At 45.0% G+C, this 12,386-nt stretch overlaps 1 protein-coding gene across 1 annotated transcript; it reads right to left on the reverse strand.

Annotated features, from left to right (window-relative positions):
• Positions 1–2,723: 2,723 nt before the first annotated feature.
• Positions 2,724–4,499, reverse strand: LOC101387115 (calicin). The gene has a single exon (XM_004423229.3). It carries the CDS (start codon positions 4,497–4,499, stop codon positions 2,724–2,726), a length of 1,776 nt encoding a protein of 591 aa, XP_004423286.2.
• Between the last annotated feature and the right edge of the window lie 7,887 nt (positions 4,500–12,386).

Genomic DNA, 12,386 nt, shown 5'->3' on the forward strand with positions numbered 1-12,386 from the left:
GGGGACAGAGGGTCAACTGTGAAGTCCAACGTCCTGGCCTGGAAGGAGGAAAGTAAGACCTGGGCAGAGGGGCAGGCTTTGAAGAGAGAGGCCAGCCAACAGAGAGGTCAGGAAGATGAGGCTGAGCAGGTGAGCAGGACTGAGGGGGAAAAGGAAGGGGATGGAGCAGATATGAACCAGGAGGACATGTAGTGTCCTGCGTTGTCTAATAAGAGCCCCTATCCTCCTGGGGCCTCGTGTACGTGGTTAGTCCAAACTGAGCTGTGCTATAAGTGTAAAGTATACACTGGATTCCGAAGACTTAGCATGAAAAAAAGAATGTTAAATATCGCATTAATAAATGTTTACATTGATTACTTGTTTAAACAATATTTTGAAAATATTGGGTTAAATAAAATATATTATTAAAATTAATTTCACCTGTTTCCTTATACCTTTTTAACATGACTACTAGGAAATTTAAATTACCCATGTGGCTGGCATGATATTCCTGTTGCAGGGCACTGGCACAGACACTCCCTCCCAGGGCCATGGATTGTCCATGTCGTGCCTGTGGCCCCAGCACCTGGAACAGGGACCTGCACGCAGAGGCCTCAGCGATGGTGTGTGTGTGTGAAGTGGAGGAGAAAGTGAATTCATGATGAGTGAGAGAATGGATGAATAAGGATTCTATATGCTGTTCCAGAACATGGTCAGTTTCTTCTAAATTGCTGAGGGTTACGTGTGAGTACACACATGACTGAAAGGGAAACAGGGAGTTGGAATTGAGGAAAGCTCACCAAGGCTTCGAGAGCGGGAATCTCAAAGAGTATTTGATGGGACCTCACTTAACATAAGGGCCCAAGAGCCCGGACCCTTGCCTCACCCCTCTTTCTTTCCTTCTAAAAAAGTACTCCTGTAGCACTTTAATATATGCCAGGGACTGTCCTCGGCATTTTGCATGTATTGACTCATTTAAACTTCCCACCACCCTATGAGGTTGGCACTCTTACTGTCTCTCTTTTAGATAAGGAAACTAAGGCACAGAGATGGTGAGTAACTCACCCAGGATGACCCAGGAAGTGATGGAACTGCTATTCAACCAGGCCATCTGTCCCCAGCGTCCATACCCCTAACTCCTACACCCCCCGTCTCTCTTATCCTGTCATCTCGCCTCATCCCCAAGCTTCTCTCCAATAGAGAAACAGGTTTCTTTTTCTCCCTTGACTGACCTCTCTTCCACCCCCAGTCCCTCAGACCTCGTATTCCAGGAGAAAGTTCTCAATGAACCTTGCTCTCTGGAAACAATTGTAAGTAACCCTCCAAGTTCCCCACAAATGAGACACAAACACACACAGCTTCATGGTCGAATACAACAGCCAAGTAACCCTGCCCCCCCGTTCCCTCTGCCCCATCCCTGAGCCTGGCCCTGTCTTGACATGAGTGCAGCCATATTTGGCCGTTCCATTAACCTACAGCCACCAGCACACACAAAAATATAAAGCTGCTTTCTGTGTGGTGGGAACTGGCCTTTTTCCCAGAAACTGGCCTTTCTCCCACGAAGATAGTTGCAATTTGTAAGAATTTCAAGGTCCTATGGGCATCGTAGCGCAGGACGGACTGGCCATCTGTGCCGGGCTGGGACGATAACCAGAGAAAACAACGCACATACACAACTACTGGGCTGGGATGATAGCCAGGAGGCTCAGTGCACGTACACCACTGATAACCATTCGTGCATGGAAACACTGAATGCTTGCCCTGTAAACTCTGTAACTGCTTATATAAACTGCTGGAGACTGAGACCTGGTGAGAGTTCCACCTGTGGAAGGGACACCTTGCCCAGGATGTGTGATCCCTGCCCAGCCATGTGGATTGACAGGACTCTCCCGACAATGGGGTGTGGATGTTGTAAGTAATTAATTTATTGTAAAGTAATTGATCTAATGTGTTCTCTTTTCAGTCAACCTGGTGTTTCTCTTTCCGGTTGATTTGTGTCATTTCCCTTCAGTCGATCTGGAGTTTCCCTTTCCAATCGATCTGATGTTTTTCCCTCTTATTATATGACCTATTTGAATCTGCCACTATCTCAGCAGATGCGGTGTTTCCCTTTCCGATCGAGCTGGTGTTTTTCCCTCTTAATATTTGGCCTATTTGGATCTGTTTACAGACTATCGCCTTTACTATCCTCTATATAATAAAATATACCTTCAGTCCATTTGTTTGGAGTGGAAAGTTTCTTTTACGTCTCCGATCAAATCCCCCAAACCTCTCATAACAGGCCCACACCACCTTCTCCTTTCCCAGACCAGGAGGCTCCTCTCCCAGACTGGGGATTGGCCCTCCCCGCCCTCCTGGGCAGACTCGAGGTTAGTGACTGTTGGAGGAGCCTGAGGCTTCACAGCTCTAAGCAACTGCTTTACCTGTCAGTCTAGCAGATGCCTGCAAGGTGTCTACACAGGACAGAACACGGGGTTTCCAGACATCACCTTGGCCAGTGCCCAGGAGATGCTCACTCCCACCCACCAGGGACTCCATTCCAGCCTCAGCTTTGATCCCTCCAGTGACAGAGTAGCCCTGAGTTTCCACCCACGAGGAGCAGCCCTAGCCCAGGATCTCCCCTTCAGGGCCAAACACAGACTGAAGCACTAAGAAGGAACCCACAGGCCATCTTCCTCTCTTTCTCTCTCTCATTAAATTGTGAATAATAATGCATTTACTTATTCTCCCAACTAAAAAGTGGTTTAATTCCTTTGAAGAACCTTGCAAGGTAGCTTGGCTAGACAGCAGGCGGGACAGTCCAGTGGCTCCGGTGGGGGAGCCAGGGTCTTCCACTTGCCTGTCTTTTGGTCCAGCAAGTATGCATTTGAATTGATGGTGTAGTCCCTTTTCTGAACATCACTGGCTCTGGTGACACCCCCACATACAAACACCCTGCCATCTCCAATGGAGCATATAGCATGGGACACATCTAGGGGGCAGTTGTTGGGCAAGAGAGGCACTGACGTGGTCATCTTGTTGGCCTTTATCTTCTGCAGGTTAATTTCCATGCTCTGCCGGTGGCTGTGCACACAGAGGATGTTGTCCTGATGGAAAGACAGCAGGGGCCGGTGGCTGAACTCAATGGGGAAGGTGATACTCTGGACCACCTCCCCAGTGTTGGTGTCAAAACAGTCCACCACCCCGACTCGGGAGATGTAGCCCTTCACCAAGCACCGCCCAGTGACAATGTACAGGTTCTGGTCACCCTTGGTGATCACGGCTGTGGCATCCATAGGGATGCTCATCTTCCCTGCCAGGCACCAGGCCTCCTTGCGCTCATCATAACAATAGATATTAGAGACATACCGCCTTGGGGCAATGCTCCCACCCACTGAGTACACTGTCCCCCCACAGGTCACCATGGTGTGGAAGACAAGCCCAATGGGCAGGTCAGGCAACTTGGTCCAGGAGTTGTCATCCATGTCATACCGCCAAGCGGTCTTCAGCCCTGTAATTTGCTCATTGGTGCCACCAGAGACATAGATGTAGCGACCAGTAGAGGTGGCACTAAGTGCTGCTGCCCGATAGGGCATCTCTGAGAGCTTCAACCACAAGTTCTCCTGGATGATATAGGCAAACACTCCACTGTTGTACTTGCCATGGGCCTTTTGGCCACCTAGGATGACCACCGAATCAAGCAAGGCCCCTTTCCGCTGGTAGCTCAGCAGGCTGGATGGCCTCTCCTGCTTTCGTTCCACAAGGACACTCTCAATCAGGGTTGCGTGGGCCGAGTTGTTCTTCATGCCCATCAACTTGTTGCTGGCAAACATCAGCGTCTTATTGGAGACGGCATTGAGATTGATGTAAGAGAAGAACTTCTTGAAATACTTCTCCCGCTCATCCTTGCGGAAGTACACCCAATTGATAAGTGCGCTGAGAGCCTGGTCCTCATTGAGCAAATGCAAGTTTTCATCTTGAAGCAGGCGGCCAAAGATGACAGGTGGGCAGCGCATGAAGCTCTCAGGCTGCATGGAACCCTCAGCACTGGCCCAGTAGTGGAAGTTGTCACGAATGCCATTGTAGGCCAAGTCTGATACCTCTTTGAGCCCAAACAACTCAGCCAAGATGAGATAGTGCAAGCAGTTGGCACGGCGGATGGACTTAATCAGGAAGTCATTGCAGTGGATTTGAAGGCGCGGTGTGTTGAAATACTGGGCCCCACGAAGGAGCTCCTCCACGTTCTGCTCCGAGATCACCACCTTGCCGCTGTAGAAGTAGTCCAGGAGCTGGTCCACGGTGGCCGGACTCAGGTAGTTGGGGTCAATGGTGATAAAGAGCTCATCGGTGGTCTTCACATCATTTGCAGAGATGATGTTCTTCACTACTGAAGAGACAGCAGCCAGCACAATGCGATGTGCAAAGAAGACATGGTGGTTCACAGTCAGGGCCATGTCCCAGTACTCTTTGCGTTTCCTCTGTTCATTCAGTTTCTGCAGCAGGAAGCTGTCATAGTTTTTCTCAGTGAATATCAATTTCATGGTGCTTCTTGCAGGCTTTGGCAGAAGATCAGCAGCAGGTACTGGAGAAAAGACTTTCTCAGGCCGTTGGGATTCAGACTGATGGTTGTTTGCAGAGCAGCTGATCAGGGAGGAGTGAAGGATGGGAGAGAGGATGATGTCATAGTTGATGTGGTCATCACAATGCAGGTCCCCCTAAGGCCTTTCTCAGAGGCTCAGGGCCTTTCTCCCCTATGATGGTTCCAACCTGCCAAGGCCAGATACCGTTAGGACCTAGTGCCCAGGGCCCAGAGTTCAGGAGGAAACTCAGAGACGGGTTGTGACTCCCACCCAGGACCTGCAAAGCTGCTTCTGGAGTGTCAGAGCCTGTTGGGCAAGGGGCGGCGTGAAGAGGGATAAGGGCAGGCTGGGGGAAGGAAAGAGATTATTAGACCATCCAGAAGAATGCTCCCATTGTACAGGAGGGAAACTGAGGCCCAGACAAGAGAAGGGACTTGCCCAAGATCACACAGCCAGTTGGAAGCAGAGCAGGACCTAGAAGCCAAGCCTTCTGTAACTTAGTACTCTTTCCGCCCTTCCAGAAGCTCCTCACTACTCAGCTTTCCCCAGCCTCTGATTCTCAGGCCTGGAAGTGCCTTTCTCTGCCAAGGTTCTGGCCATCAGAGAAGAAAGGCTCTGTCCTTTGGCTTCTGACCTTTGTGGCCACAGGCACCACTCTTCTTTAACATAGAGGGAGAGGTGGAGGCCACTCCCTGGAGCAGGGATGCTGGAGGTAGCATCCAGTGAGTGGGGATGGGAGGGCCTCTAAAGCCCTGATCGTTTCAATTCCATGGCAAACTGGGACATCCTCTGCACATTCCCAAGTTTCTAGCTGTAAAATGTTGGGGGCTGTGGGGGTCAGCTCTCTCCATCAAGTGTGGACTTGGACAAGTTGCTCAGCCTCTCTAAACCTCAGTTTCCTCATGTGTGACATCTGAATAATAGAACCTGCTTCAAAGGTTGTTAAGAGTTTAAGTGAGAAAATGACCAAAGAGTGTTAGCACAGTTTGGCTCGTAGCAAATGTCCAATAAACGCTAGTTACCATTTTGTTGTTAGTGCTGTCGAGTGGATTCAGACTCCTAGAGGCCGTGTGTACAGCAGAGCAGAACCCTCCCCGGTCTTTTTTGCACGATCCTCTCACCTTCCAGCACTATATCAGACAATGCTGTGCTGTTATTCACAGGGTTTTCATGGCCAATTTATTTGGAATTGGGTAGCCATGTCCTTCTTCCTAATCTGTCTTAGTCTGGAAGTTTTGCTGAAACCTGTCCACCATGGTGACCCTGCTGGTATTTGAAATCTCGACGGCATAGCTTTCAGCATCACAGCAACATGCAGCTGGCACAGTATGACAACCGACAGACGGGTGGTGTGGTTCCCTGAGAGGGAAAAGAACCCAGGCTGTGATGATGAAGCACCGAATCTTAACCACTAGACCACTAGGGCTGGCTGCGTCCTATAGAGTATAGTTTGAAAAATATTGACCTGAGTATCTGATTTGTAGACCTTGCTCATGGGTGAGAATCCATCCAGTGTTCTTACTACAGCATTAAGATAGCTAATGTCATATTAAAAACAAAAAACAAATAAACATAGTTCAAGACTCACTTTTTCCTTTTCCTCCAACAATACAAGACTTCTGAAGGTCTATACAGTGCATATCCATGCAGTTTTCTAAGAGTCCACTTTGTCCACATGAGCAAATTTTATAACAACCAACATCCCCTGCAGATGATGGCACCTGAATTAGTGTCCCTTAACGGACGATAAAATCAGAGGCTTCTGCCAATTTGCAACTGTACAAACAAAAATTACCTGAGATGATATTGTTTTATGCCCTTAGATATCCCTCACATAAGTCTTACAGGTTCTGTGTGGCTACTAAAGATTATGAAACAGAATTTTCAGCGAACTAAGGAGTTGCTTTGGTTCACTGGTCAAAAACATACCCTCTCAAATGAAAATTCCATGTTCTATGAGATGCTGGTGATTATGGACCTATACTCCAAAGTTAGCTCTAGTTCAGTATAAAAATGCTATAAGATATGTAGTTTTTTATTTCTTTGGGCTTAGTGAAGACACTCAAAAGTCACAGATATTTTTAAAATGGTGTATTGAAACTGACTTAGTTTTAGAATAATCTTGGCCAGGAAAACTTTTAGTGATAGAATACAAGCATACCTTAAATTCAAAGAAAAGTTGAATACTTGATTGGGCTTAAGGAAAATCCATTCATTTCCAATTTTCTTTTTTCCTCCCCAGAGCCCCAGTGCGTAGTTGTATATTCTAGTTCTTCTGTGTGAGCTGCCACCACAGCATGGCTACTGACAGATGAGTGGCATGGTTCCACGACCAGGAACTGAACCTGGGCTGCCAAAGCGGAGTGCATCGAACTTGAACCACTAGGCCATCAGGGCTGGCTCTCATTTCTGATTTTAACAAGATTTATCATGACTCTATAGCTGATATATTATGGTATTACAGAAATATTATAGAAGATCCTTTGAGATATCGTGCTTATTTAATTTAATCTTTTGTTCCTTTTTACTTCACACATATTTAAAAATGTCGATTCTATCATGATAAAGAAACACTTTCAATTGGGAAACAGATATAAGGAAACAAAATGTTGCCACGACTATATTCTAAAGGGACCTACAAAGAGATAAAGACTTAGAAATTCTATGGGATAAAAATTTCTCAGCCTTAAAATCATATGCATTTCAGCACAACATTAATCTCTATGGAGATAATTACACTTTGCATTGAGTATGCCATTTCTCCATATCCTAAAGGAAAGAAAAGAAAAAACGCGAGCAATGTGCAGGATATTTTCTCAAACCTTACACCCCGGAAGACAAAGTACAAAAAGCTGGCCCAAGGTTTTCTTTTCTTTTGTTGTCAAGAGCCCTGTAACTCACTAAGAGAGTCTGAGTTTGGATTGATATTAGTTTATAATCTAAATGACTACTGAAAATTACATCTGCCTTTGTCTTTCTCTGCTTATATAAATAATACATGTTTATTGGGAAAACCTCAAACATTACAGAAAAACATAATTTAGAAAATAAAGTCCCTTGCAATCTCATTCCAAAGATAACCCCTGTAAAGAAACATGAGCAGCACGTATCCACACTCATCCCACAGCCACACCCATCCCCCTCTTACCTTGAACACAAGAGTATGGCAGGCAGGGATCTCCGGACGGACACCGTCTCCGGTTTACCACACAGAGCTCACTAGTGGGGCAAGGACTTGGGTTACAGGGATGAGTCACCTCTTCTACAGTGTTACCTAAAGTACTTGGCCCTGCAAAACCAAAACCAAACCAGTTTAACCAACCCAAAAGAGTAACAGAGGCCTGTAAGTGATCTGAATTAATCACGTCTGGAATAAATGGAGAGCTCACAAGCATAAAGCGAGAACTGAGTCTAGCGAGCCATTAAAACACTCAGATTCTCTGATCACTTGTGAATTTAGCATAAACATACATACATTCATAAACATAGCATAAACATACATACATTGTTTATTTATTGGGTACCGACAATACACTGGTCAATGTTCCAGACACTGGAGATACAGTAATGAACAAAACAGACAAATCTCTAACACAGAGTTTACATTCTTGTCAGGAAATGGACAATAAATAGACTGTGTGTGTGTAAATAAAAGTCAGACAATGAAAAGTAGTAAGTAGTATAAAGGGATAGAAAGTGACAGGTATATTTTGGATAGGGTGATCAAAGAGGTGCTTATGTCTAAGAGGGATAATTTAGCACATTTTACCATAAGTGATCATAACTTATTATAGTAAGAAGGATCCTGTCCCATGATTATATTTGTTAACTTGTGAAATAATGACCAAGGAAGAGTCTCACTTAATATAAAGCATATGTGATCTTTAAAGAGAGTCTTGAAATTCAAATAAAAGCATTTCTTTCCTTTTTCTCCCGTTGAAGTAGTTTTCTTCTACATATATATTTTACAGCTCTGATAGAGTCTAGGATTGTGAATACATTAGTTTTACTTACTTGATTTTAGGCCAGACTCAGACTTAAGGCTAATACAAGTAGGAGGCTTCTTGGAGTTCATCTCATCCAGCCCAGTCATTTTACAAATAGGGAACCTCAGGCTCAAAGAAGCGATCTGCTCAGAGTCACAGAGCTCTATATTCTAGTCTCACGCTCTCTTTTTCTCTATGCTGGTCACAAAGGCTAAGGGACATAGTCTGTTGGTCTTGATAAAATGCGGCAGATGTTACTAGCTGCAAATCTAGCATCTACTCTTCTCTTCCTGCTTACTACTAGAACTCCAATTTTACTTAGGGTGGCAATGGGCCCACAGCTAACAAGATAATCTTTCCCAGTTTCCCTTACAGCTAGGGGGGTTTTCCCTTACACTAGGATATGGTGGCTAGAATTCCAGCAGCCACGCTGTGATGATAAAGTACACACAGTCACCCTGATGATGAGGAAGCCAAGCACTAAGGATGGTGGAGAAAGAAAAAGGAGCCTGGATTCCTGATGATGGAGCCACCATAACAGCCCTGGACTGTTTATTTCGGGGCTTTCTTTTACTTCTATCTGTTGTCCTGTTATTTGCAGTCAGACTTAATCCTGTCTGACACAGGAAGACAAAGCAAGTAGGAGCTGAATTCACTGTCTGCCTTTCCAGCCAGCTCAGGGCACTAGCACCCCCTGGTGGCAGCCTAAATTCTTCCTTTAGCCTAACTGCTGCATGTGCAGGGGTTCTACTTGTTATCCCCTGGTTTCCACCACACAGTCACCCCGCTGCCAGAAAGCTCAGCTTCAGGATCCCTCAGTGAGATCCCAACTTATTCTTCTAGCTCTTGGCAGGAGTATTTCACAGACAGAAAAGTTCCATTTCATGTACTAACCCAGACCATCGTTCCTTACTCCCTATTTGGTGGGTGAGTCCAAGCCAGTGCCTCGCTCAGGTCCACTGATGTTCTGATGACAAACAGCTGAAGACTCCCTGGGGAAATTCTACCTTCTGGTCAAATCATGGCGAGGAGACGGCAACGATATGGAGCTGGTCATGAGAAGCCTGGCCCCTGGTTCACTGCTTAGAATTCCTGACTGACAACAGTTCACTGCCTCCTCAGACTGATACGATAATCACTCCCACTTACATACCTTAGGACGACAATTCTTTCCTGGGCAGAAAAGGCCAAGCAAATAAGAGCCTGCAATTGGACAGTGTCCTTAAACCACATGTTCTCAAGGAGATGCTCAACCAAAGCAAACAAGAAGGGGAGAGATGGAAGGGAGACGTATTTAAAATCTAAACAAACAAAGAACTTACTGAGGTATGTATCCAAAGGTATAAAACTCTCCAGGTCATCTGTAGGTGACAGCAGCTCACAAATACTTTCAGCTGTGTGGTCTTCAGGGAATTTGTTCTGGTCCCCACATTTCTCGAGAATCTCCATACAATCTGATCTTGAAAAGAAAAATACAAATTTAGGGTTCCAGAAACCTCCTCACATTGTCTAGTCAATATCCATTCTGTTTCTGAAGCTTTCCAGAAAGTGAGTTCTCAGAACTTAACAATGTTTCACAATTGGTTAGGCCAAGGGCGGCACAAGAGAACATGAGTTATGTGGACCTCAGGCTGAACAGTAAGTAACATATTACGTTATCAAAACATCCCTAACCTTCTCTTTCCTGAGATCCAAAGGCCTTGCTCAAATGTTATGCTCATACTTACTGATACTACCATCAAGGTGGCTTTTCACTGTCTTTGAAAGGAAATTAAACCAGGCTAGTCTGATTTGCTCTTTGCAAAATCATACATCCTTTCTTTCAGGACCTTATGCATACTTGCTTCTCCTTCTTCCCTCCCTCCCTTCCTCACTCCCTTCCTTTCTCTTTTTAAGTATCTTTTTAGTTATCAGCACTAAAGTGTTTGGTCTACAACAATCGGAAAGTCCACTTCTTTAAAATTTTGTCAGTCTTCAGTAGGGATTTGACTCCTCTTCTGTAAGTTTTCTGAGCTAAGAGTCTATAAATTTCCCACTCGTTGCCTCTTGCTTGTCACCCAGTAGTTACCCCTCATCTGTCTCCTACTCAGGTCATCTCCAAGTCATGTCAGAGAGTAGATGGGGACCCTGTTTAAGGTGGAACTAATCTGCAATCAGTCATGGAGTGCCCAGCAGCACCGAGCCATACACCAACAACTTAAGGGCTAGATGTTGGCTTGGTTTTAGAAAAGCTTTGTGGGAAAAAAGATGCTTAAAGAGCAGTTGACGTAGATTACTATGGAGTCAACACTCTTGGTTTCACCACCATAGCAGCTTTCATCTTTCTTTTATCCTAGGTCTCCTGAGCAAACCACTCATAAAATGTGTGCTAGGAACAGGCCCTAAGGACTATAGTCACTACCTCCTTCACTCATCAAACATTTATAGAATACCTCTTGTGTGTCACGATTACGCTAATCCCTGCAGAGGAGAAAAAGGAGGATACAAGGAAAAAAGGCACAAAGAAGAATGAGCTCCTCGAGGAGAGCAAAGTCTAACAGAATATAAGACAAATACACAAATTAAAATATAAAAATAGAATTGCGCATTGAGGGTACTCAATAAATGTTTCTTGGACTAAGTTCTGTAAGAGAAGTATAAATAAAGGTCTATAGAAATTCATAGTATGGATAATTACTATCAGCTCGAGCAGTCTGGGAAGATTCCATAGGAATGACTGGTATCTGAGAGGGCTAAGAAGGACAGGCAGTGGGCAAGTGGAGGTGGGGGGAAGAGTATTTCAAGCAGAGGAGGAAAAAGGGGGAAAGCATTTGACATGTGGGGATGATGAGCAAAGGGAAGTGGTGGGAGGGAAAACTCTAAAGATAGGCTGTGAGTGGAGATCATGGAGGGTCTGACCCAAAACTGGAGAGTCACTGTCACGAAAGAAACTTACTTGCAAATAACACTTCCCCGGGATTTACTATGACAAGGTTTAATCTGCAGTGAACAAGCTATTGCTTTCCACATTTCTGGCTGGCACTTTTTAATGTCAAGAACAGGCATGGCATCTTTATGTTTCCTTTTTCCCACAGTTTCATGTCATTCATGGCTCCCTGATCTGACTGAGCATTACAACCCTGGAAAAGTTCTGTTGGCCTAAAGAGAAAAGAGGCCAGAAGGAATCAAGAGGCAATTATTTTCTAGAGAGAAGCAGTGCATAAAATCCTCACACACTAATGCATCAGGAAAATCTGATTTTCTTAAAGAAGAAAGTACTTAACAACCCATCAATGTAGACACTACCAATAAGATTCTGATTGCATGTTTTCTTTTCTTTTTTTTTTTTTTGAGGAAGATTAGCCCTGAGCTAACATCTGTGCCAATCTTCCTCCACTTTATATGTGGGTCACCGCCACAGCATGGCTGACGAGTGGTGGAGGTCCCCTGTGGGATCCAAACCAGTGAACCCAACCTCCTGAAGCGGAGCCCACGAACTCAACCACTATGCCACTGGGCTGGCCCCTCATGTTTTCTTTTTAACACAGATTTTTGTGAGGCAGTTAAAAACTTCAAAATGCTGTGGACAGGACTATCATCTCCACCCGTACCATTGCTTTCATCTCACAAAATAAATATTGTTAAGTCCAAGTTTTTAAAATTGAGGTACAATTTATAAAAATAAAATGTACACATTTTTTGGGTACAGTTTGATGTGATTTGACAATTGTGTACATCCGTGTAAGCACACCCAAATCAATTAAGGAGCATTTCCATCACCTCAGAAAGTTCTCTTGTGTCCCTGTCCAGTCAATGCCCCCTCTGCTGACTGCACTCCAGAGGCCACCACCATTCGTACTACTATCACCCTAGATTAATCTTA

This window comes from Ceratotherium simum, chromosome 29, assembly GCF_057802395.1.
Source record: "Ceratotherium simum simum isolate JZ-2026a chromosome 29, ASM5780239v1, whole genome shotgun sequence".
NCBI lineage: Eukaryota > Metazoa > Chordata > Mammalia > Perissodactyla > Rhinocerotidae > Ceratotherium > Ceratotherium simum.